Here is a 25,490-nt window from a genome sequence, read left to right as displayed (position 1 = left end):
GAATGCCAACCACACAGGGGTGTTTTGAAGACTCGTGGCATGTTTTGTTATCATTGCTTTCATTTTGTTTTTCTTTGAGACAGGGTCTTGCTGTGCATCCCTGGCTGGACTAGAGCTCAATATGTAGAGCAGGCTGACTTTGAACTTGAAGATCAACTTCCTCTACCTCTTGACTGCTGGGATTAAAGGGGTGCCCCACCACCTTCTACCACTTGCGAGGTGGTTTATAGGATTATAAACCAATTGATTGGTGTGTCAACGAATGGCCCTTCTGCATATCCATTTCGAAATCCTTAGAACCTGTGAATATGTTATCTGAAATGACAAAAAGGACTGTGTAAATGTGGTTAAACTAAGGATCATGTGATAAATGATGATCCTGGTTTATCCCATGAACTTAGTGTAAGGAAAGGAAAAGAGAAGGCAAGAAAGTCATGGTCATAGTAATACAGGACGAGAAAGACTCTGGCAACCATTGCTGGCTTTGAGGACAGACAGTTTGAGGGCCATTTTAAGAAACTGCAGAAGGTAAATAAATGGATACTGACCTAGAGTCCAGAAGAACATAGCCATTCTGACATTTGGACTTTAGCTTAGTGATGCTCATTTCCAACTCTTACTCCCATAACTATAAAATAATACATTTATGTTCATTGAAGCCACCGAGTTGGTGGTAATTTGTTACAGAAGCAGCTAGACATTAATACAGGTAGCTTTGCTGTTATTACTGTATTTTTAACTCTGTATTCTGGCTTTTATTGATGTAATTTAATGTAAGCACTGCTGCAAAATCAAATAGATCTTTTTTTGTCCTAGTGCATACTATTGCTCAGTTTTCCTAATTGTAGCTATTCTTAGAGAGTTGTCTTTAAAAAGAGTCCAGCTTTCCCTATAATAGACAATAAATGTAAGGCATTTTGGATAAACTGCAAGACAGCTGATAGTAACCTCTTTTTAGGTTCCCCATTAACAGATATTATCAGCCTATGAATTGATTTATCATAGAAAACAGTCTCTGAGGCCCTATTCAGGAAAAAGTTCAAAACTAGCTATGGCCTTTGTTTTTTTTCCTTTTGTTAACTTTTTCTTGATTCTTGGTGGATTTCACGTCGTGCATCCTGATCGCACTCGACTCCCTGTCCCCTTGCTTCTGCCCTCTGCCTTTTCAAACCTCCCCAAATTTAAAAACTAAACAAACAAAAACAAAAAACCTCAAGAAACCAAACCACCACCACCACCACCACCACCACCACCACCACCACCACCACCACCACCACCACCACCAAAAACAAACAAACAAACAAACAAAATCTCAGCTTGGAGCCTGTAGTGTGGCTCAGTGAGTCACACAGTATACCCTTTAGTCCAAACTTGTTGGCCTCTGTCTCCTCAGCAAGGGGTTCTGGGCCTAACACAGATCCTACAGTAGGCACCAATGAGAATTAGTGTCTGTACTGTATGATCTATGAGACACAGGAAAAGTAGGAAAAAAGTTGGTGTATCAGAGGAAGGTTGAAAGAGGACCGAAAAGACAGGACAGTCCAGCCAAATACTGCAGAGAGACTGCCTCCTATCATCCTTTTGAGTTTTTGTGGCAGTTAGGGAAACTTTGCATGCACCCTCAGGGACCGGGGCGGTACACCTGCCCCTCTAGGATCTCTGTGCCTGGAGCCGGCTTAGGGAAGCAGATCTGGGAGAGCGGCCACCCTGGAGGGTTGGTGGGAGACCGCAGGGTGGAGTCATGGGACGTGCAAACGGAAAGACTACATCTCCCAGGCCGCCACGCTTTCCAGCTGGAGTCCTAGGGCGCTGACTGCTCCCCAGTTTCCGTAGGGAAGCGCCAGGCTACCACAGCTATTGTGCGTAGCGCTGTCGCCCTCCTCTTCCGGCTGTTGCTGCCCTGTTGTTGGAGGAAAGCTACGTCTCCTTGGCCTCCGGGTTTAACCCTTTAAGCGCCAAATCCGGCAGCCTGCCGGCTCCCAGGAACGAGTAGGCGGTCTCTGCAGTTGCCGAGTTGTGGGCGACGAGCCCCAAAGACCCTGAAGAAGACAGCTGAAGGGAGCCTGTGCTGCCGGTCGGTCTCGGGCTTGGGGCTCGGCCAGCGTGAAGCAGTGGCATTGGCTTTAAGAAGGGGGAGGGGAGGCGCGGTCTGCCGCTCAGGGAGCCAGGGAAGGAAGCCTCGGCTGGTTGGCTTGGGAGCGCAGAGAGGCGGCCCCCTGCATTCGCGCTCTCCCCGCCTCCACCCTGGGCTGCCCAGGACTCAGCGCTTTGCTTCGGGGAGGTGATGACCAGGGGGCGTGCTGCTCGCTAGGCTGCACCCTGCCGGCGTCAGAAGGCGTTGGTAAGCATTCCTGGTCACCCGCAGCCGCCACCGGACTACACGCTCCTGCTACACACCAGCGGGCGCTCCCAAGAGTTACATTGGAACAGGTACCTGTCTTCCAAAGGGAGTGGGGCTGAGTCGTCTAAAAGTGGAGCCTGAAAGTAAGCCACTAGGTCTATTCTGCTGATTGTGCCACTGATGCTTTCGCTCTTTGTCTCTAACCCCTAGTCCCTCCGCTACCGTAACCATGGGGCATCCCCCGCTGGAGTTCAGCGACTGCTACCTCGACAGCCCCGATTTCCGCGAGAGGCTCAAGTGTTATGAACAGGAGCTGGAGAGGACCAATAAATTCATCAAAGACGTGATCAAGGACGGCAGCGCGCTTATCAGCGCTATGAGAAGTAAGTGGAAGGCTTCCACGAGCCTTTTCTCTGAGTAGGTGGTTCTGGCCTTTAAACCTTTCCATACCACAGGGGGATGGGAGGATCTGCAGTGACTCTCAAACCAGGTCTCTGAATCTGATGGGTTTCCAAACCTTTGGGTGTGGGGTCAGTAGAAGTGGAAAGTGGTGAAGACAAGCAGAACTTTGGGCCTTTCCCTTTAGTAGCCCCGACCTTCTAAGACTTAATATGCAGCCCGGACAAGGACCCTCTTATTTTGCAGTTACTCTTACTTACCAGCTCCTTATTGAAAATGAGAGTCTGCCAGCCTGTCAGACATGCCCAACACCCCTGTCTGGTACAAGGTGACTTCCATGCTGACCAAGGAACTACCCCAGCACTCCCTAAGTAATTGGGAATTAAGGCTAAGAGCTCCGTTATAACGACTTTTGTTCTAGCCTCTAGTTATTACCGAAAATTGTAGGGCTTTAAAGAAATTACCCTTCCCAAATCATTTTCTAAGGAGAGCACCTTTGCCCTCCCCCGAGATTTTCTTCTTTTATATACTGTTAAGGTCATTGTCAGTCCAAGTTCAGGATTCTTGGTTGCCTTCACATACTACTGAATTCTGCTTCAGTGTTGAACAAAGCCCTGTCAAGTTCGTGGTCCAAGGGGCCCAGATCCCCTGGGTGTAAACTGCAGGGGTAGGGGGTAGGGCTGCTACATTGAAAGGACCTTACCTAGCTTTGCTTTTTCAGTGGTCACAGTTTCCTCAGCTGTGGGACTGTTTTTCCTCCTCTGTGTGTAGGCTTTTATTTCTGCTGGTTGTCAGGAGGCTCCGAGAAAAAGGAAGTATAATAAACATCCCCAAAGAAAGTCGAAGGAAGCCAACCCTCTGTGTCAAATTATATACCTAGAAGAATGGAGGGTAATGATTAAGAAGTGATGATTAAGTATTTTTTTCTCTCCTTGGCTGAAAGATAACTGTGAAAGGTACAGTCGTTTTGTAGGAGTCCCTCTATGCCTTTAACTTTGTTTTGAGTGGATTTACCCCGACCCCATCCCATGTCAAGGTTGTGCGGACCCTGGTATCAAGCTGTTACAGCCAAGCAGCAATGGAGAGGCTCTTAGAAGCTTTGGTGCCACAAGAACTGTTGCAAGCCAGCATTTCTCTGTAGCAGTTCTGGTTCGTGGTGGTCTGGCCACTCTTGGTCAGAATCTGTAAACTGTTCCTTCGAGTTCCTTAATTGGGTTTGATCACTTAATGTTTTGTTGTTGCGTCACCTGGCCAATAGCAAACTTGTGTTAGCACCTTAAAGATGGAATATTTGAAATGCTGAGCCTTGCAGACTTGTAGGCCAGGCTTTTTGGGTGTGTCTCCTCTTAATAGAGTTCACTGAGAGGTTGAGGGTATGGAGGTTGTGCCACAGAAATAGAAACTGGAGGACTCTGTGAAAGGAAAAGGGGACTGTTTGGATTGCAGATTTCTTCTTATTGCGGACTGCCTGGCGTAGTAGTCACCATCAAAGAAAGCCCAATATAAAAGTGCTAGGCAGGAGGTAGTTTTTGATGACATGTATGGCAAGCTGAAATTGTGCTAAAAATGAAAAGCTAAGTCATATCCAAGTGATTAAGCTGTGTAAGAAAAAATATCAGTTCAGTAAAACATTTCGGGGAAAGGCAAAATGTTTGTCTGGGGAATGCATTCAGATCTTTGCATATACTAGCTACATATGTAGGTCTTGGTTTGGGGGGGATAGGGTCTCAAAATGTAGATTGGGCTTGCCTTTAACTGCTCATCTTTCTGCCTTAGCTTCCCAAGTGCTGGTTTATAAGCATGCAAATGTTTTGCAACTTAAAAGGCAATAGTGGGTTTTTTCCTTTCTATTATTTCTGAGACTAAGAGTGGGAAGATATAGCAACTATGCAGGCTCAAATCTTTGCTATTCTAGGATAGGGATTCTTTATTATTTGTGCTGCTTTTCTATTTCAGAGTCAAAATGGGATGGGGAGATATTAAAGCCCAGATACTAACTCGTGCCTTACTACTTTTCTTTGAGCTTCACAGTTTTTAAATACTTGAGTAGCTAAAGGCAAAGATGGAATTGTTTCCTACCATCTTTATCATAGAAGTCCTTGTTCCCCACACTCTGCTTTTTCAGGCTGTGACTGCTCAGCCACTTTTTCCTGGTACGTAGGATGGATGCAAAACAGGTGTGCTCCTCCTAAGTGAAGGAAAGAGGAAAATATCCCACTGGGATTAGATTTTGAAGACCTCGGATACAGTTGTGGCTTCCCCATTTTGGGATCTGGCACAAACCATTTCAATTGTGAAATGTAATTCAAAAATCAAGAAAAAAAATCTGTTAGGAGAGAAAAATGTGAAACTATCCCAAATTAAGTAAACACTGGTTAACTTTATGGTAATATATAACAGGAAATTTGTACAATATGAAATTGATGGTGGGCTGGGCATGAAGCTCAGTATTAGAATGTTTACCTGTCAAGTGCAAGACCCTGTATTCCTTCCATAGTATTGAAATTTTTTTAAAAAAATGCTATAATAATGGTGGTAATTATATCCACCTCACGGGGTAGTTGTGAGTCTCAAGGAAATTAATTCTTTTTTTTTTTTTGAGAGAGGGTTTCCCTGTAGCTTTGGGGCCTGTTCTAGAACTCAGTTTGTAGACCAGGCTGGTCTCGAACTCACAGAGATCCGCTTGCCTCTGCCTTCCAAGTGCTGAGCTTAAAGGCATGCACCACCACCGCCTGGCTCAAGGGAATTAATTCTAAAAGGTTTTGTAAAATGGAATGACTAAAACAGGCACATTGTTGATAGTCTATCTTTTGGTTATTAATACATCTGTTGATGAGTGGTGTAATTTTCAGTAAAGTTCAGAAAGAAAATACATGAATAGAAGTAGTTGGAAACAGACTTTTTCCTTGTTATCTTGATGGAAAAATTCACTCATCTGGGCACAGCTCAGTGATTAGTTTTGTATTCGTGTGCGTGGATCCATCTTAGCATCTGGAACCAGGCAATAAAAGGCAGGACAATGATTGACACTTAACTAATTTGGATATTAAGTCAAATGGCTAGCTTTCTTGCAAACCTTGAGACATGACACACTGAGCTGCAAAACTCAATTGTAATTTTCCTTCTAGTTGTTAACCCAGGGGAAACCTGATGTCAGTACTTTATCTCACTGTGTAATTTTTGCATAGAGCTCTGGCTAAACTTTAAGCCACATGTATGTGTGACTATTAGTGTGTTAAATGTGGTCCTGTTTGAATTGTGTGCTGATTAGTTGTTTTCTTTGTTTTCTTTTGTTTTTGTCAACTTGACACAGCCTGAGTTGTCTGGGAAGAGGGGAATTCACTTGAGGGATTGTCTCCACCAGATTGTCCAAAAGCAAGTCAGTCGGGGGATTTTCTTGATTGTTAAAAAGGAGGTCCCAGCCCACTGTGGGCAGTGCCACCTCTGGGCAGTTGGTACTGACTGGGTGATGTAAACAGGCAAGCCAGAAAGCAGTATCATCTCCATTATCCTCTGCTTCGCTTCCTGCCTCCAGGTTCCTGCCGTCAGAGATGGACTGTGACCTGGGAATTATAAGCAGAAATAGATTGCTTCCTCCCCAAGTTGCTCTGGCCAGTGTTTTTTATCCCAGCAACAGAAAGCAAGCTGGCACAAATACTTAAGTTTATTTAATTCGCTGCTCAGAGGTAATTGATGTTCCAATAGCTGCCTTCTCTGATGGATGCCTGATCCCCCACAAATGTGATTTATTTATAATTTTTGGAGCATATGACGATTATAACTTAAGCTAATAGAAAATAAACCACCATCCCTCTGAAATATAAAGACTGTGGCTGCTTTTCTGTGGTCCTTTGCTGACTCTCTCTCCCTCTCCCCCTCCCTTGCTCTCTTCCTCTCCCCCTCCCTTGCTCGCTTCCTCTCTCCCTCCCTCCCTTCCTCCCTTCCTCCCTCGCTCCCTCCCTCTGTGCATGCTTATGTGTGTGCACATGTGCTGAGGATAGATCATAGGGCCTTATGCATGCTGGACACGCCCTCTCCTACTAATCTATATCCCTGCGCCTCTCCTTTTTGATGGTGACAGTTTAAGGCCTTTTGATGTTAGTGAATATTTGCTGAACACTGAGGCTAGGCATTGTTCAGTATAAATCATATGGCCCATTGCTTATATGGCCCCAGAAACCTGAGACACTTCATGTAGACTATATATAGTTCATGGACTAAATACCATTCATTCAGTAAATTCCTGGGTGCATACTATGTTCTAATCTTTGTTCAGATGACTGTTAGACACACAGAGTGTGAGTCACAGGTGGATATTGACCCCGAGAAGTTCCGAGCCTAGTAGGGGAGATGTGTAGAGGAGAAATCACTGCTGTATAAGGTATTAAAGTTGAGAACGTTAGAGTTGGATGGTGGACATGATTGTATGTGACATTAGAGAGAGGGAGAGAGCTCATTTCTTGGTGGAAGACAGAGGAAACAAAGGAGGAAATAGAATTGGAGCTTGCCAGAATTAACAGCACTGTGATTTATTAAACTGTTCCCGCCTACCAGTGATTCTTAATTAAATTTTTTTTAGATGTTATACTTTATGGGCAGGCTACGCCAAAAAAAATGGCTAGGTGGGAGTGTAGTTTTTGCTGTATTTTAGTAAGAGTCACTGAGAACTTATCAAGAATAACAAGTTAGCACTCTATACAAATGTTTCTGACTGTTTTTTGAGACAGGGTCTCATGTAGCTCAGGCTTACTTTGAATTCACTGTGTATCCTGGGCTGGCCTTGACTTCATTATCTTTCTTTGTCACTGTCTTCAGGGGTGTAATTAAAAGGGTGTGCCACCAAACTCAACTGTATTTGTGGCATTTAACATTTTTTTAAGACAGGATCTTGTTCTGTAGCCCAGGCTTTCTTAGAGCATGCTAAGTAGCCCAGGCTGACTTCAAACTTTACAATTTTCCTGCTACAGTTTCCTGAATGCTGCGTATACAGGAATGAGCAACCACACCCAACTTTAGAGTATATTTGAGATGATCTCTCTATGTAGCTCAGGTAGGTGTTAAGGTCAAAATTCTCCCACCTCAGCATCCTGAGTGCTGGGATTATAGACGTGTATCATTATATTTTTAATATAGCTCAGGATCAATACATCTTGTCTGTAAAATATCATATTACATATATTTTATGCTTTAAGACCGTGCATTCACACACGACTAATCTGCTGTTGTCTGAAAGCAGCCTCAGTGAAAGAAGCACTCTAGGAAAGCTTACTAAATGGAAATGTGATTTTTCCGACACTTTTCTCATGTCATGGTATTTTATTCCTTGGAATTTTGTCAAGCTTTACAACTATCACTAGTGGTGGTATGTGTACCTGGCAGTCAGGAGATGCAGGCAGGAAAGCTGAGAGTTCAAAGCAAACCTGGGACGGAATGGATTGTAGGACATCCTGGGATGTAACAGAGAGATCCTGTGCCAAAAAAAAAAAAAAAAAAAATCAAAAGAAAACTTCCCTAAAATGTGAAAGCCATTTTTAGTGCTTCCGGGGGGAGGGTAACATATAAAAATAGTAAACTGGGTTTGTTTTACCAGCTGCAGTTTGCAGACCTTTGGTAAAGCTATTTAGGTTAAGTGGACTTTTCCTGGCAATCCAGCTAATATAATTATTGGTAGACTGGAATGCCATATCTCACATTTTCTAGTAAATGAATTGATTTTGGTATGCTATAAATTGTGTCTACTGTGGATTCAAGGACCCCGGCTCACAGGAGAAGAGAGAAGGATGAAGTCGCTGGAAACGGGGAGGTTAGTGGGTCTGGAGGATCTGTGGGGAAAATCCAAGTCTCATCACCCTCCAGTCTTAGTTAATGATTTTTAAATGCTCATTTGCTGGTGTTTTTTTTTTTTTTTTTTTTTTTTTTTGGTGTGACAGAGTCTTGCTATATAACCCAGGCTAGCCTCGAAGTTGTAGCAATCTTCTTGCTCAGCCTCCTAAGTTCTGGAGTTACAGCTATGTACCATAACACTCACATAGTCTCTCTTTAGTGTTTTAGCTGAAGAAAACTTGTTTTTTCTTTTTTACAGTGCTAGAAATTGAACCTAGGGCCTCACACATGCTAGAGAGATGCTCTGCCACTGAGCTGTGTTTCCAGCACAATCCAACGTTGTCTGTAGGCTAGATTGAATGAATTGTAGTCCCTGAGCTAAATCATTTAGATTTATTAGCCAACAAGTCTTGACCTCTTGTATGCTTGGGAAAGGAAGTGTGCCAGTCTTCAGGGAGAAAGGTTCTCAAAGACTAGAAACTGTTTTCTATTTAGCAAAGGGAGGAGTATAGTATAATGGCAAAGGATCCTAGATGGACATGATGTGGTCTGTGAAATAAAAATGGGGAAGGAGTAGGACTTCTACATAGCTGTGTAGCTTTCACTTCCAAACTTCCATTGTGTATTGTAGTTCAACAATTTAAAAAAGGAATGATTTTCCAAGCTACGGAATTCATGTTTACATCAGTTTTCATGAATTATGAATGTGTGCTGCTGCCCAGTCCTTCCTCTCCATCCCTACAGTCCTGGATCCCCGCCCATGGATGCTCCTGCCTACAGTTAAGGGGACTCTTCCAGAATCACCTAATCAAGATAAATCAAGATAACCCAGCAGAGGCTTGCTGGAGGCCATCTCCTGCAGATTCTAGATTCTGTCAAGTTAAAAATAAATCTGACAACCACAGACACTTTCTGTACCAGATATGTACATGAAGTTGATAAAATGGTTATAGTATGAGTGTAATTTTGATACCTTGGTCTTAATATTTCAAAAGAAAACCACTTTCTTATAGTCTACACCTTTGTTTTGAAAGTTAACTAGTGGCCCATGCCTTTAATCCCAGCACTCGGGAGGCAGAGGCAGGCGGATTTCTGTGAGTTGGAGGCCAGCCTGGTGTATAAGAGTGAGTTCCAGGACAGCCAGGGCTACACAGAGAAACCCTGTCTTGAGAAACCAAACAACAACAAAAAAAGGAAAGAAAAACATTTGAAGAGTTTTACATATTTACAGTAAAGTCACCTTTGGTACCTTTTCAGTTCAGAATTCGGCAACTTGGGTGCCTATGTATGGGTTGCTTTCCTGGAAGGATAGGCCGCTTCCGAGCCTGCTATTAACAGTCTGTGTGGTCTTGAGTAAACCTTGACTTTTGAGTATAGGTTTTCTCACTTGTAGAATTAGAGGTCTGCTCAGTGATCACAAGGGTTCCTTTTGGATATAGCCTTCTGTTTTCTGGTTACTGTTGCTTTACTCAGAAAGTTAAACTCCCTGAGATGGTTCTGCCAAAATCAAGCAAGTGCATCTTGACTCTAGGAGAATAGGCCACAAGAAAAACCAAACATCCGTCATGGATAGACAGCTTGAATTACACTGGCTTATGGGAGTGTGAACTTGTTGAGTGTTTTTGGAGGGAGATGTCAATCTGATGCTTTTCACTTCTGCCCAGAATAGCTGGGAGTCTCTTTAGAGGTAGGTTTAGAGCCATGATACATGGGAGTGTGATGAAATGTATGCTTTTACTCACAAGTTCACCTGTCATTATCTTAGTGATACTTATGTAACACCCTTGAGCCACTGAGCATACCGAGTTGTTTTAGGCCCCCCAGAATAAATTGATCAATTTACTGGTGTATGATTTAGGACTTTTTTTTTTAGGTTTTTCGAGACAGGGTTTCTCTGTAGCTTTGGAACCTGACCTAGAACTAGCTCTTGTAGACTAGACTGGCCTCGAACTCACAGAGATCCACCTGCCTCTGCCTCCTGAGTGCTGTGACTGAAGGTGTGCACCACCACCACCCGGCTAGGACTGCTTTTTAGTAGATGTGAAAGCGCTCAGTGGGATTCAGTGCAGCTGCATTACCGTGTCTGTTAGAAGGCTTCCGAAGACCTACATTGCAGAGTAGCTGGACTGAGGGGAGTGGAAGTATGGTGGGAAAAAGTGGCAGTTTGTGAGCAATAATTTTATTCGGAGTGGAGGAGTAGTGCTGCGGCGCTAATGGGTTTAGCTTGACTCGCCTATTAAGAGAAGTTTTCCAATCAGGCTTAAGGATGGTGAAGGAAAATGACTCTCCGCCATAGCCCAAACTATTTGTTTAATCTGGCATCTGTTTCTCTAATCAAGCACCAGAGAATTTTCCTAAAAGCTCACGAGGATCTGGAAAGATACACAGTTTTCCAGGCGATTACCTGAGTTTTCTTTTCTAGTCAGCCAGAGGATCCTTGTGAGCCATTACCGGGCTTCCTTCACGTCCTAGAACCTTGGGCAGTGTAAAGGGAATTCAATTTAATTCCATATAGATTTTCTAATCACCTACTGCGTGTCAGTGCTGCCCTGGAGATTAGAGAGAGGGCGTGAGTCAGGATGCTAGAGAGACCCTGTCCTCTTGGGGCACACATTAGCTAGTTATCTATCTACTTATGTCAAGACAGTTTTTTTTTTTTTTTCGAGACAGGGTTTCTCTGTGGCTTTGGAGCCTGTCCTGGAACTAGTTCTTGTAGACCAGGCTGGCCTCGAACTCACAGAGATCCGCCTGCCTCTGCCTCCCGAGTGCTGGGATTAAAGGCGTGCGCCACCATCGCCCGGCTGTCAAGACAGTTTTGAGAAGGGGTACGAAGAGGAAGTTCAGGGTGAGATACATAGTCTGTCGTATCTTTTGAAGTTGAGATTTGTGGGGTAAGGAAAGGGAATTTGACAGTGATAATGTGTTATCTATTGGTAAGGAGAAACCAAGGAGGAAGAGTACCTAAGTCCAACAGACTTGTGTTTCACCACCGTGATAATGGCCTTGGTACTTAACAAGACATTAATCTTTTTTTCTTCCTTTTGATGTTTTGAGAGAAAGTCTTACTGTGTGGATTAGGCTGGCCTTCTACTTCTAAAATGTTTCTTTTTATTTTCTGTGTGCAAGTCATATGTGTGTGCTATGTAGTTGTTTATTTGCATAGCTACCTTATTTTTAAAAATTACTACATTTTAATTTATTGGGTGTGCATGTATGACTGTGTGGGTGTAAGCATGTCACAGAGCATGCGTGGATATCAGACGACAATTGCAGGAGTCTGTTTTCCTCTCCCACCGTGTAGGTCCGGATGGTGACTAGCGCGTTCGTCCACTGAACCATCATCTTACTTGCCCTCCTCCTTACTTTTGAGACAGGGCCTCTCATCGAACCTGACACTCACCAGTTTTGAGGGATCCTTCTGTTTTTGTCCTTTCAGTGCTGGTGATACGGGTGCACACTGCCACATCTAGTTTTTACGTAAGGGCTGGGGATCTGAACTCAGGCCCTCAGGCTTGTGTGACTGGCACTTTAATGGCCTTGCCGCCTCTGTAGGCCTTGGCATCCGACTTCTGTTTCTCTTACTTGAGTCTCTAAAGTGGTGAGATTGCGGTTACGTGCCTCCATGGCCTGCTTCTCTTTCCTCCACCTCTGTCATACTTCCCCAATTTTTCTCCCTGGAGGCAAGCAGTGTCGATAGTTTGTCTAGCCTTATTTCAGTACTTCCTCCAATTTCTGTCTCTTTAGGAGTGTGTTCCATTATAGGCAAATCTTAGCTGCTCTGCGACAAGCTTTCTTCAGCATTATATCTGGATGAGACCAGGCATCAAGGTCCATGCCTGTGATCTCAGCACTTGGGGACTCTAAGTTTGAGGCCAACCCTGGCTACATAGCAAGATCCCAGCTTATTTTTTTTTAAATGTCCCTGGATGGATTGTAGACTAAAGAAGCCCCCAAAGCCACTTCTGCCTAAAAGCAAATGGACACCATCCCTGCACAACAAGGTCAAATCAAAATAACCCTAGTTATCTATTAAAGGCAAAAATACTATGTGGTTGCTGGTGACCTCTAACAGCTGTGTTGTAGCCTCCCATTACCCCCTCCTTACCTCTAGGGTAGTGTCGAAAACTAAAGCTTCATAGCGATGGTAGCCTTGCAGCATCTGGGGAGGCAAGATAGGATTGTGGCTCCTCAAAAAGTCCCATCCCCAGAGCCATGTTGTATTTAGTCACCTTTGCGGATGATTAGGAAAGGTTCATTCACGGGGCTGCTTACCATGGCACCTCGCACAGCTGGTTTGCGGGGAACAGCTCTATCTCCAGGGTGTTGACATCACAGCTACTGATAGTTCTACAGCAGTCAGGTCGAGGAAGTGTTTGATCCAAAACATGAAAGAAGTAATTGAGAGTTCCAGCCTGTATGCTATGACATATCATTGTTTTAGTTAGGCAGGAAGATGGGGCAGGAAAAGTAATTACAACGTATTTGGATGGGAGAAAATGATAAAGCTATCTCTGTCATCACAGGGCATGGTACTGTGCATAGCAGTGGTGTTCAACTCTCCTAATGCTGCGATCCTTTAATACAGCTCCCCATGTTGTGGTGACCCTCAACCATAAAATTACTTCGAGGCCACTTTATAACTGTGATTTTGCTACTGTTATGAATGTAGTATAAATAGCTAATATGCAGCCCCCCCCAAATAGGGGTGATGACCCACAGGTTGAGAAACACCGATGCCTAGGGAATTTGAAGAGGATGACTCAAGACGCTAAGTGTAGCAGGGTTATAGGATGCAAGGTAGTATAGAAAAAATCAGTCGCGTTTTTCTATGTTGACCATTCCGAAGTTGAATTAAGAAAAATATTATTCATAATAACACCAAAAGAATAAAATCTTTACAAATGAAAATTCATAAAATTATGATATTCATTGATCTATGTCTGTATGTGTGCGCATGCACACAGAGATCAGAGGACAAGATATACGAGTCAGTTCTTTGCTTCTACTATGTGTAGTGCCTTATTTACTGAGCCATCTTGCTGACCTAATTAGAAATACATTGAAAAGAAGTCCATGACCTTTTCACTGAAAATTACAAAACATCATTGAGAGCTGGGGATAAAGTATGGTAGTAAGAGGGCTTGCCTGGCTTGAGCAAGGCCGAGCCCCGCCCCCTCCCATCACTGAAAGAGATGAAAGATCTACTGAAGGGGAAAAAGATCGAATGGTTGTGAGTTAAAGGCTTACTATGGGATGGAAGACACCAAGGAAACAAGGCCTTCTAGAAACAACAGAACTGATGTATTTATGAACTCAGAGACTATGGCAGTACGTACAGGGCTAAGCCAGAGGGCATCCCGGTGCTGAGAGGGGAGATAGACCCAAGACCCTATCCCTAACCCAGAAGCTCTCTCTAACTGAGAACTGTTAGCAAGGTCAAAATTCATTCTCTCCAGTGGAGTCTCACTGACTATATACAAAGCATACTTAAGGCCAGCAGTAGATGGGCAACACAAAATGAACTTACTGGTATTTTGGGAGGTTTTTTTTTTTTTTTTTTTTTTTTTTGTCTCACAGCACTTTGTCTGGGCATTTCTTTTCTCACCTTACAAATCTTTTGCTTATGTATTATGTTTTCCGATTTTGTTTTGATGGCTTTCTCTGTGTGTGAATGTGTGTGTGTCTCACTGTCTGTATGTGTTTCCTGTGCTTTTTCTTTGGCTCTTTGTTTTTGTTGTTTCTTTGTTTTGTCCCATTCTGCTTTGCTTTTGTCGTAGCTTATTTTCTTATTAAATTTTAGATGACTTTATTTTCTAATGAGAGAAGGAAAGGGTATGGATTTTGGGTGGCGGGGAAGTGGGGAGGATCTATGAGGAGTTGGGAGAAGGGAAACCGTAATCAGAATATATTGTATCAAAAAAAAAACACAACAAAATTTGTTATGATGGCAATATATTCCACCTGATCTATGCATGTAACACTGTCTCGAGCCAAGTAGCTTTGTTACTGGAATTCATTAGCATCTTACACCATTCCAAGCTGGCATGTAATTGATTATGTGGCATAGACTGACTTTGAATGTGTGATAGTCCCTCTGCCTCAGTCTCCTGGGTGATGTAAGGTATGAGCCATCATCATACCAGGCAAAATGCATGGACATTTTAACATTGACATGGAAGGGAAGGGACCCATGTCAGGCAAAACAATCTTGAAAAAGAACTTAATTGGAGAAGTTGCCCCACTCGACTTTAGGTATTTTTTTTTTTTTGAGCTGTGCTAATGAAGATATTGCCATCGATAAAGGCTTAAGAGGTCAGTGGAGTACAGAATTGGGGGAGGAAACTTCACATTGATGGTCGATTGAGTTTCATGAGTGAGTGGAAAGAAAAAGCATCAGCCGATGGTGCTGGGTCAGCCCACCGGGCTATCCACTAACATTGGGTTCTAGTCTTTAAACCACACAGAACCTCACTGAAGTGGATCAGATGCTTCCCAGTAAGAACTAAAACTGTAAAACCGTGAACGTAAGTGATGTTTTCAAACTTCTTGGCTTTGAATCAGCCAGTGATTTCTTATTTGTGATGCCAGGTGACAAACGGGAAAATTGGTAAGTTAGAGTTCTACAAGTTAAATTTTGTGGTAGAAATAATTTTATTCAGAAAAAAAGATTGGAGCCCAACTATCCTGCCTAGAACTTCTAGTGCACTTCAATAAAAAGGGAAAATTGAAAAGTTATGTTTGATAACACACACACACAAACACACTGAGTTTTATACACATATATGTATATGTATGGGAATAATGCTTATAATTCAATTAAATACAAAAAATCCAATTAAAAATGACAAAAGTAGGGGCTAGATAGATGGCCCAGTGATTAAGAGCACTGTCTGTTCTTCCAAAGGACCCAGATTCAATTCCCAGCACCCACATGGCAGCTCACCACTGTCTGTAACTCCAATTCTAGGGGATCTGGTATTCAGTTACAGACATACATGCAGATAAAACACTAATGCACTAAAAGTAAATAAATTTGAAAAAAATGACGAAAGTAGCTAAGTATGCTGGCACGCACCTGCACTTCTGGCCCTCAGGAGGTTGAAGCAAGAGCGTCAGGAACTCAAGGTCATTCTCAGTCACTTAGTTAATTCAAGGCCATCCAATCATATTAAAAGCAAAAGAAAAAGCAAAACAGGGGCAGGCAAGTGGTAAAAGGCACTTTACTTCCAGCATGACTATCGGATTTCCATCTCTGGGGCCCAATGTGGAGAAAGGAAAGACCAGAGGCCTGTAAATATTCCTCTGGCCTTCACATGCATGCTGTATCATGTATGCACCCATGCACACACATGCATACCTAAATAAACATACAAATAAAACAAGCACTGACAGGGACAAACATTAAAAATATGACTTTGCTGGGTGGCAGTGGTGCACGCCTTTTATCCCAGTACTTGGGAGGCAGAGGCAGGTAGATCTTAGTGAGTTCAAAGCCAGGCTGGTCTAAAAAGTGAGTTCCAGGACAGCCAGGGATGTTACACAGAGAAACCCTGTCTCGAAAAATAAAATAAAGCGAAACAAAACATGACCAGCTGAGTCCGGTGAAATGGCAAACATCATTGGAGAATTTGCAACTTCTATTTATTGTTGGTGTGCATAGCGTGTTGTAGCCATTTAGAAAGTTTAGCCGCTAATCTTTTGCAATTCTTCAACAATGGTTAGTCAATCACCCCACAAATAAACAATTGTACTATATTGTCTATCTATATCTATCAGAATTATTATTTATAATGACCAAAAGCGGGAAATAGCTTAAACGTTCATTAATTGAGAGGTAAATAAACATATAATAAAAAGCCATTCATAAAAACTACATATTGTTTATGATTCCCTTCCAGAAAGTCAACCTGCTAAAGTATCACCAGGCTACTATTTGCTCAGGGCTGGAGAGTTAAACTGTATTGTGACTGCCAAGGGGTGAGGAGTGTCTTGTTTGGAGTTGTGCACTTTTCTTAATTACAATATGATGGTGGATGTACTGCTTTGTGAGTATACTGAAACCACTTGGCTGTGCACTGGGTGAATTTTACGGTGCCTAAGTAGGAACTTTGAGCTGTGTGCAAACATAAAATGCCATTGTGTTTGGAAAAGCAGAAGTGCTTACCTTATAGACTTAGATATGTCTCTGGTTCTCCCTTGTATCAGACTTGAAAGGCTGTTTTGAAAGATTCATGTCTGTAGCATTGGGTGTGTATCTAGGCAAAAGGAAACCGAGAGAGAGAATTATTCCTTCTGTGACCAGGAGGAGCTAGAGTCCAATTTGGGACTGGCATGGGATTTCCTGGTTTCCCATTCCAGGCACATTCTGCACTGTACTCTGAAGCAGGTACCTTGCTTCCATCTGTTTGGATGCCCTTTATTGGTGCTGGGGAGTGTGCTTGTTTGGAATGACCCAGTTGGCAGCAGGATAGCATATTAGTGGAACGTTGTCCTTTCTTCTTTGCCTGGATCATGACTGAGATCAGGTGTTTCCCCTGTTCAGCAGTCTCCCGCCACCCTAATTAGCATCTGATAGCCTTTTCTTCCCTTGTTATAGGATGGTAATGTATCTTGGTGATGTGACACCTGCCCTTTCTGTTCCTTCCCTAGGAGTCTAGAGTAGGAGCTGGTGGGGCCTCCCATCTCTGCTTGTCTGTTGACCTAGTGCAAACAGCTGCTTTTGGTGTAGCGTGTAGTATACACTGGGAAATGCGTGGCATTACTCATGGGGGTGACAAATTCCTCTCCCCTCCCTACATTATTTTTGTCCTAGGGCGGCATGGAATTTCTCACAAGTGGCAAGCAGTAGGCCCAACAGTACCGCACCATGTTAGGAACTTCACGAAAGGCCATTCTTTCTCAAAAGGTTTTCATTAAGGACTTCCCAGAAGCAGGAGGGCCACGCTTCAGCTTCCAGCTCGCTTTCCAGAGCCAGGCTGTTGTGGAAATGCCTCTCTCTGCGACTGGGAAGTGAGGTTCTGTGCATGTGACAGTGGACGCTGGAGGAGACGAGTGCTGAATTAACCCGTCCCTAATTTGTTAGGCGGAGTAGGACCCTGAGGAGCAGGCAGTGGAGGTGCTATCTACGCATTCGCCCCTTACAATTTTCTTTAGAGCAGAGGAATCAGACACAGGAGGGTTGTGAGTCCCTGCACAGTGGACACGTTGCGTTTCTTTTGTCCTTGAAACCCCAGAATGGCAGACTCCCATTCAGTTGACCTGGTGAGGTCGCCTTCAGTAGTGCACGCCTGACTTTTCAGGCTCTGTGGGGTGACTGTGAATGGTACTAGGTGGGGAAAGACTGGGCAGTGGTGTGTTAACCAGCTGGGGCTTACACAGTTTTGCTGGTAGAATGGAAGGAGAGAGAAAGCTGGGGTTTCTTGGCATTTTGTTTGCTTTTCCTTTGTGGAGAACAGATGCTGTTTAACCATCTTCATTCTTTCTTTCCCCTCCCCTCCCCTCCCCTCCCCTGCCCTCCTCTCCCCTCTCCTCCCCTCCCTTCCTCCTTCTCCCTCCCCTCCCTGCCCCCTTCCCTCCCCTCCTGTTACCTCCCCCTTTTCTGACAATGTCTTACTGGGTAACCCACTCCTGAAAAACTCACAATCCTTCTGGGATTACAGGCCTGTATCACCATGCCCCTTCCCCTGGTTTTTCACCAATGGGTGGTATCTTGCCAGAAATAGATGCATACGGTGCAAAGGGCCTTTGTGACGTTTCATGAAACTCTTCCATATTTCAGATGAGGAAGCTGGGTGCCAACGCATATCTTAGAGTCAGTTAATCACAGAATCAGTACTAAACCTAATATCTGTCCCATCGCCGTGCTCTGTGTACAACAGTGCACACTGGAAGTGTCTGCTTGTCACCAACCTCTGTGGAACCGCATTTCTATTTTCAGAACCATTTACACCTTGTGAGAGTCTCTTGGGTGCTTCTAGCCAAGAATGCACCTCCAGTTGTGGGCCTGCATACAACCACACATTTTGCAGATCTGCTGGAATGGAGTAGGGGAAGGTTCCTTGAGTCTGAAGTTAAAGCTGTAGGGTTTTTTGGTTGATTTTTGCATGCCAGAACCTGGAGCTATAGAAGATCAAGGTAACTTCTCTAACTGTAACTGACCACTCTCAATCTGTGAGTGAGGGAGAAATAATTCTAATACAGTCGAGTTAGCGTTTAAGTGTAACAATATTTGTCTTAGCTCTAAAAAAAAAAAAAAAAAAAAAAAACAATATTTGTCTTAGATAACAAGTAAAGTTTTGTGTGTGTGTGTGTGTGTGTGTGTGATCCTGCCTGTGGCTCAGAGTGTAAACTACCATTTCCAAAGTACTTTGCAATACACAAGGTCTTTTCATTAAATGATACTTTTATTTGTTCTTTGAGAATTTCATACAATTTATTTTGAGTATATTCTTTTTTCTCTCCCCCAACTCCTCCTAGGTTCCCTCCACCTCCCTACCAAGCTAATTTCATGTTCTTTCTGATAAGGTTGTTTAATATGCATTCTTCAACTTAATCGAAGGAAGTGTTATTACCTGCAGTTCATAGATGAGGAAGCCAATGCTTTTGAACTTGAGTTTATCTCTAAAATTGCACTAATCAGTTGCCTGGCAGTGGCAAGGCTTTAATCTTGGGAGGCAGAGATGCGCGGATCTCTGTGAGTTCAAGGCCAGCCTGGTCTGCAGAGCAAGTTCCAGGACAGGCTGCAAAGCTACAGAGAAACCTGAGCATTTTCACTGTTTACAGATTAAGGTTGGGGACTAACATATATTGCTTGACACCATTATATTGTTAGGTGGTGTCCTAAAAATAAGGACCTCGGAGTGTTGGAACGTTGCGCAGTGGTGGAGCATGTGCCTAGCATGCATGACTGGGTGTTATCACCAGCACCACCAAGCATATCTTTCAGTTCAGCAGAGTTTTATCTGTGATCTCACAGTCATGAGTTAACCAGGCAAAGCATTATGTTTTGGGGGAGGTAAAGTAACCCAGAGCAGGCAAAAGTCTCCGTTTTCCTGATGATGAAATTAAAGTTTGGTCATGTACAAAGTTTGGTTAGTGTAGCAGTTTGGGCTCTAAACCTTAATTTGGTTTCTGAGTGTTTTTTTTTTTTTCCTGCTCGGTCACACTGCGTCAGGAGTCAGCAGTTTGGCCTTGTCCGAGTTTGTAACACCTTTGCCTCTGTCCTGTTGTAGCTGTTAGGCTCTCCTGGGTGTCTGCTCAGCTCTCGCCTGCCTTCACCCTTGCCCTGCTTCTGCTCCTTGAGCCGGGCCTCCTCCTACCATCTCTTTCCTTAGCTTCAGCACTTCTGGCCCCCCATCAGGATTTTAGGCTGCCAGTTCCCTTTCCCTGCAAGACCCCAGGAGGCCTTTCAGGCACCCTGCCTTATTGTGCCTTGGCTTTTCATTTGCTCTCCTAGCCAAGTGTCTCGCTTTGACAATTCATCTGCCCCACTTCAAACTCTGATTTCAAGTCTTTCAGAGCTTCTGCTGCCACATGACAGGCAGCTTCCATTCAAAGAGGTCATAAATATTGGTAAAGCCATAGAGGTATTTAGGACTTTCTCTTACCCATGCGCCTTTAATCTGTTCCTGCTTCCTTGGCAGTAGGGGGATAATTGGCATGGTTTTGGAGATTCCCTTTAATAGGGATTTCCATTGCGCCAGGCAGCTTTGTGCTAGCTATGCCTATGCCTGGCATCATTTCTGAAGCAATTGTTGCTTTTGGGTCAGGTCTAACAAGTCCAGCAAGATCTGGCTGATTGAAGTAGTCAGTTGCCCACTGGGCAAGGCAGCACTTGCTTCATTGGTCTTTTCTCCAAGGAGAATTTTGAGAGGGAGAGGGAGAGGGAGAGAGAGAGAGATATTTTCATCCTTAAGGAATTAACAGCTCTCTTAGAACTTCTTGGAACCTTGGAACTGCTGTTGCTAATGTGTGGACCTCCGGTAACTTCTATTCTGGAGACTTCTGGTCAGTTGTGCCTCTCGTGTTTCTCATAGCATGCTTCCGAGTTGATGAACCAAGCAAGAGTTAATAACAGGATGTTTAAATTTTCTTTTTTAATTAACATGTAATAGCCCTATTTATGGGCTACAGTGTGTGATAGGTCATCCCATAGATACGGTACACACTGATCACTGAGGGTGAGTTTTATTGTCTCACACAGTGTCTGATATTTGGAGGTATAGAGTGCTTTCTCCTAGTTCTTTATAACATATATCATAACTTAGTGTGAGTTATAGTCAATCCCTTGCCTATATTTTGGTGCCCATCATCTGATTTGCTCTTTTCTCCTACCTCTCACCCCCTCTCAGTCTCCAGGATTTAGTATCCTTTTCCCTTAATGTTGAGGTGAACTTTTTAGCTTTCACAGATGAGCGAGAACATGCTGTGTTTGTTTTCCTGCACGTGGCTTATTTCATGCAGTCTACGGCCCTCCAGTTCCATTAATTTTGTCACAAACAATAGCACTTTGTCCTTTATGGATGAATAATAATCCATTGCATATAATTTTCTAAAAAACTCCTGATGCTCAGGAGCTTCGTGTGGCAGTGCATGCCTGGAGTTTCAGCACTAGAGAGGCAGAGACAAGAGGGTTGCTGTGAATTGGAGGCAGTCTGGGCTACATAGGGAGTTCCAGGCCAACCAGTGCTATGGAGAGACTCTGTCCCCAAACATTCAAAAATCAAGAAAAAAATTGTTTAATAAAAAACATCTTCTTGGCAGAAAAGATAAATGTAGCTGGGCGGTGGTGGTGCAGACCTTCAATCCCAGCACTCGGGAGGCAGAGGATGTCCATGAGTTTGAGGCCAGTCTGATCTACAAATCTAGTTTATGGACAGCCAGGGCTACAAAGAGAAACCCTGTCTTGAAAAGCAACCAAACAAACAAGATAAATGTAGCCCTGCTCTGCCCATTGAACCTGTGAAGATTCTTGTTTTCTGATGGCGACGAGAAGTTGAATGCATCTGTGTCATGAGCTTTGAGATGTTCTGTAGCTTTTATCTTTGAGGATAGTGGCCGAAGGAAACTTCCTGGCTTTGCATCATTTCTCTTTTGCTCTTTGTTGAAAGTCCTAAGAATAAAGGAGAGGAGATAAAGAGTTGCCATTTTCTTATCTGGAGGTCCTTTTTCTCACTTTGTGCTAAAGCAGAGTCAGCGTGTGGCCAAATCTTATGTGCCACCCATAATAAGTAATATGTGCTTTTGTAAAAAAAAAACAATTTTAACGCATAAGGTCACCCCTTTGGTTTTATATCATCAGTGGTTGATATGGCAGATGGCAGAATTAGTTCATTGAGTTAACAGTAGCCCTCCAAAGACTGAACTAAGTGGAACAAAGTCAGTTGGCTATCCTTCCTTGGGTCTGGCAAGGCACCTCCTTCCTTGAATGTGTCTGGCGCTAGCTGGGTTGTGTAGTGAGGTGTGCAAGGAAGTGGTTCTGGAAATAGCCTACTTCCTTACACAGTATGAATGCTTGGTGTTTAGCAGGCACTCCGAGCTGTTTTACCATTTGAGTGAGCAAAGTGTTGCCCCAAGCCCTGTTTTCCTAGTTCCTACCCTGAGGCATAACACCATGTCAGTTCTGATCTAGGAGTTTTGCTTTCCCTAGTGCCCACTCAAAATTGCAGTGGTTCTCTAGTGAAAAACTGTTTTCTTTTTCTTTTTTTTTTCTTTTTGTTTGGACATAGTTGCATTATGTAGTCTGGGCTTGTTTCGAATTTGCAGTCCTCTTGCCTCTTAGGAGCTGTCTTCGGATATTTGGGATCATTTATGAAGGTCTTTTTGTGTATGTCTATTTGTTTGGAACTTTAAGCTTTGAGACGAACTGTTCAGCTAAGGTGATACGGAAGAAGCAACCTGCATCTCTGTGCTCAGAAAAGGCAAGGTTTCAGTATTACACTCTCTCTTTGTCATAAGCTGCAGGGGTTCTTTTCTCTCTTTGATAAGGTTGGGAATTTTTGGTTCATTAATGGGGGCTGACAGCAGCTCCCTTTCTAGTTAGCCATGATGTAATATACCAAGAAGTGAAAGCGAAGAGACAGGAAGCACAGAAGTCACCACAGGGTACACTGTCCAGACAGGCTGTTTGCAACTGGTCAGGCCTAAAGAAAAGGAATGCTGAGGATAACTTTTCTGTTTCCTTAAGTTCCTATTTCTTCCTTGTGTTTGTTTGTATGATTTTTCTTTTTGTGGAGTTATTTTGGTATGGTTTGGTAAGGACATTTTCTTGAAGTATGGCGGCTTACGTTATTTCTGGCAACTTTACCAAACTAGAGTGAGCTGGACTCGAAAGGTTAGCATGGCAGAGAGAATTCTCATAGGTTCGCCTTGGTGAGCATGGAAGAGAGAATAGGAAATGAACTGATTTTCGAAGAGGTTTGGATAGGTCATGGAGTCAAGCCTTCTCCACAGCCTGAGGGCTGGAGAAGACATGGAGTTTTTTTCCTTCAGTAATTTCTGTATGTGGAGAACACTAGAAACTGTTTTGCTTTGGAAATTTTTAACTTTTAAACTTCAAGGTTTTAATTAAGTTTTCTACTTTTGTCATTTTATGTACTTATAGGACATTTGGGATTTAAATAGATGAAGATGTGGTTTTGGCTGAAGTTGAGTTTCTAATCTTCATATTTGATGTCTGGGAAATTAAGCTTTTCAGGAAAGAATGGCACGGTTTAGCATTACGGACTTGCATACATTACGATTTCCTTTGGAGGCCTGCAGACCTGGGATGTGAACTTGCCTGGTGACCTCTGGCCAGCTCTGTACCCCCTCCCCCCGTGTGTGTTAATATGTGTTCACATATGTGCATGTATGCTTCTCTGTGTGTGTATGTTAGGGGTCTCCCCAGTTGTTCTCCTTCACTTGATCCCCACTTTTTTTTTTGTTTTTGTTTTGACACAGTGTCTTTCCTTGAACCTGGAGCTCATTTTTTTGGATCTAACTCCTTTGCTGTTTCTAGACAGAGTCTGATATAGCCCAGGTAGACCTGGGCTTGGCGAGGAGGAGGATGCAGCCTCATATGTTGGGCTATGCTGGCTGGCCAGTGAGCTCCTGGGATCCTTGTGTCTCTGACCCCCCTCTCCCCCAGCACTGTGGGTACAGATGTGTGCCAGTGTGGCTGGGCTTTCCATGGGTAGTAGGGATCAAACTCAGGTCCTCATGCCTGCATGGCAAGCACGTCACCCACTGGAACATCTCTCTCGCTTCTGTAAGTTTCCCAAGGTCTCCGCTTTCTCAGTTATAACTGGAGACAGTAGTGCCAAATTTGGTCATTGAATATATGCATCAGATAATGTCGTTGAGAATAATACCCTCCTGCCCACATCTCTGCAGTGCTGCACACTGAATCCAGGACCTTGCCAGTGTTGAATTGTCTTCATTGTTAAAAATTCTTACTAAGCAATTTAAGTGCTTCCACGTATGGTAGAATTTATACCATAAACTGAAGTGGGCTGTATTGGTAACTTAGCTGGCGTTATATGTACATCATTCTTTGAAAATTCCAGAGTGCATTTTGGGAAGTGACAAGCAAAGGCAAATGCGTGTAAATATCATCCTGCCACAGGGCCCTGTATGTACTTGAATGACAGTAAAGTAGGAACTGATGAGAGAGCCCTCCTAGGGCACCACGTAAGGCCAGCTTCATTCTCAGATAAGGTATTGGTGTGTCTGCTTCCTTTAACACCTCCCCACCCCCGCCCCATCGTGAGTATACTACTTCATCTCTGGTACTTCTGATGGTGCTGAGAAAGGGGAACATCTCAGGGTGTTGAAGTTCCTAACACAGTGCCTGGTTGTCAGCATTCTTTATTTTATTTGGATGCACTAGAGCACCTTCTTTTTCTAGCATACAAATTGAGACCCCCCTAACAGTGAAGTGGCCCGTTGGAGGGTTTACAGAGACAGCATAGCCTTATTGATAATGGGTTGTCTGCTTTGCTTCTTGCCCATTGTTCTTCCCTTTCTAGGCTTTCCGTTCCGTTCCGGTCACTTCTTGGGCATTATGCAGTAGAGGGACTTCCTTCCCCCTTACCAGCTGATGCCTTGCTTCTCCTTAAACCAGGAGAGTGGGGTAAGAAGTGCAGTGGGAGTGCCATGTTTTATCTGACATCGCTTAGTTAACGAAAGAAGACATTACAATCTGGTCATGGTATTTTCTTTAAAGAAAAATAATCTAATAAACCCAGGAATAGATGAACAAGAAGAAAAGAAAGGAAAGACATCACATCGAAATTTTGCCTATTGCATCAGAGCTGAAGTTGAACCAAAGTCCCTGGGTTCATGCAGGGAAGGATAGACAGTCCTGGTGTGGATTTTTCAGGCAGGTGGGGTTGGCTTGAAGGAAGAGCATATTAGCATTAGTGTGTGCTATAGTTGTAGAGGGGGATGAGACTTTCCCCAGCATGGAGTCCTTGAATCTACCTGTACGCTCTGTGATATTGATTAGCTTGCAGTTGTTTTTCCTGATAAAGCCACAGGGCTGGGCTAACAGACACTGAATGTTCAGAGAACTCCTTTCAAAGGAAAGACAGATGCTGGCCTGCTGTTTTTTTTTTTAAAGGTTTATTTATTTCTTATGTATTCAGTGTTCTGCCTGCATGTACATCTGCAGGTCAGAAGAGAACACCAGATCTCATTACAGATGGTTGTGAGCTGTCATGTGGTTGCTGGGAATTGAACTCAGGACCTCTGGAAGAGCCTTCTGTGCTCTTAACCTTTGAGCCATCTCTTCAGCCACAAGCTGGCCTCTTTTTGAATGTTTTACGATGCCCTAGTTGTTATAGAAGTCATTAAAAACCCCACAAGAGATTCACAAACAGGAGCTATCATGCACTAGACCTAAAAAAAGCTGGAGAGGAGGAACTTTGCCGTGATGGACGGTTGTTTG

General features: G+C 43.6%; 1 protein-coding gene across 1 annotated transcript in view; it reads left to right on the top strand.

The window, feature by feature from the left end:
• Positions 1–1,972: 1,972 nt before the first annotated feature.
• LOC121444401 (oligophrenin-1-like) overlaps positions 1,973–25,490 on the top strand; it is a 365,423-nt gene continuing 341,905 nt past the window's right edge. The window contains exons 1-2 of the mRNA XM_041646215.1: positions 1,973–2,430; positions 2,552–2,724. Coding sequence (XP_041502149.1) covers positions 2,571–2,724 — 154 coding nt within the window. The 5' untranslated portion in view covers positions 1,973–2,430; positions 2,552–2,570. The remainder of the gene's footprint in view (positions 2,431–2,551; positions 2,725–25,490) is intronic.

This window comes from Microtus oregoni, unplaced genomic scaffold (assembly GCF_018167655.1).
Source record: "Microtus oregoni isolate MIOR12 unplaced genomic scaffold, Mior012 000122F_ref0000035, whole genome shotgun sequence".
Taxonomy (NCBI): domain Eukaryota; kingdom Metazoa; phylum Chordata; class Mammalia; order Rodentia; family Cricetidae; genus Microtus; species Microtus oregoni.
Note: the sequence above shows the minus strand (reverse complement) of the source record. Positions and strands in the feature narration are given on the sequence as shown.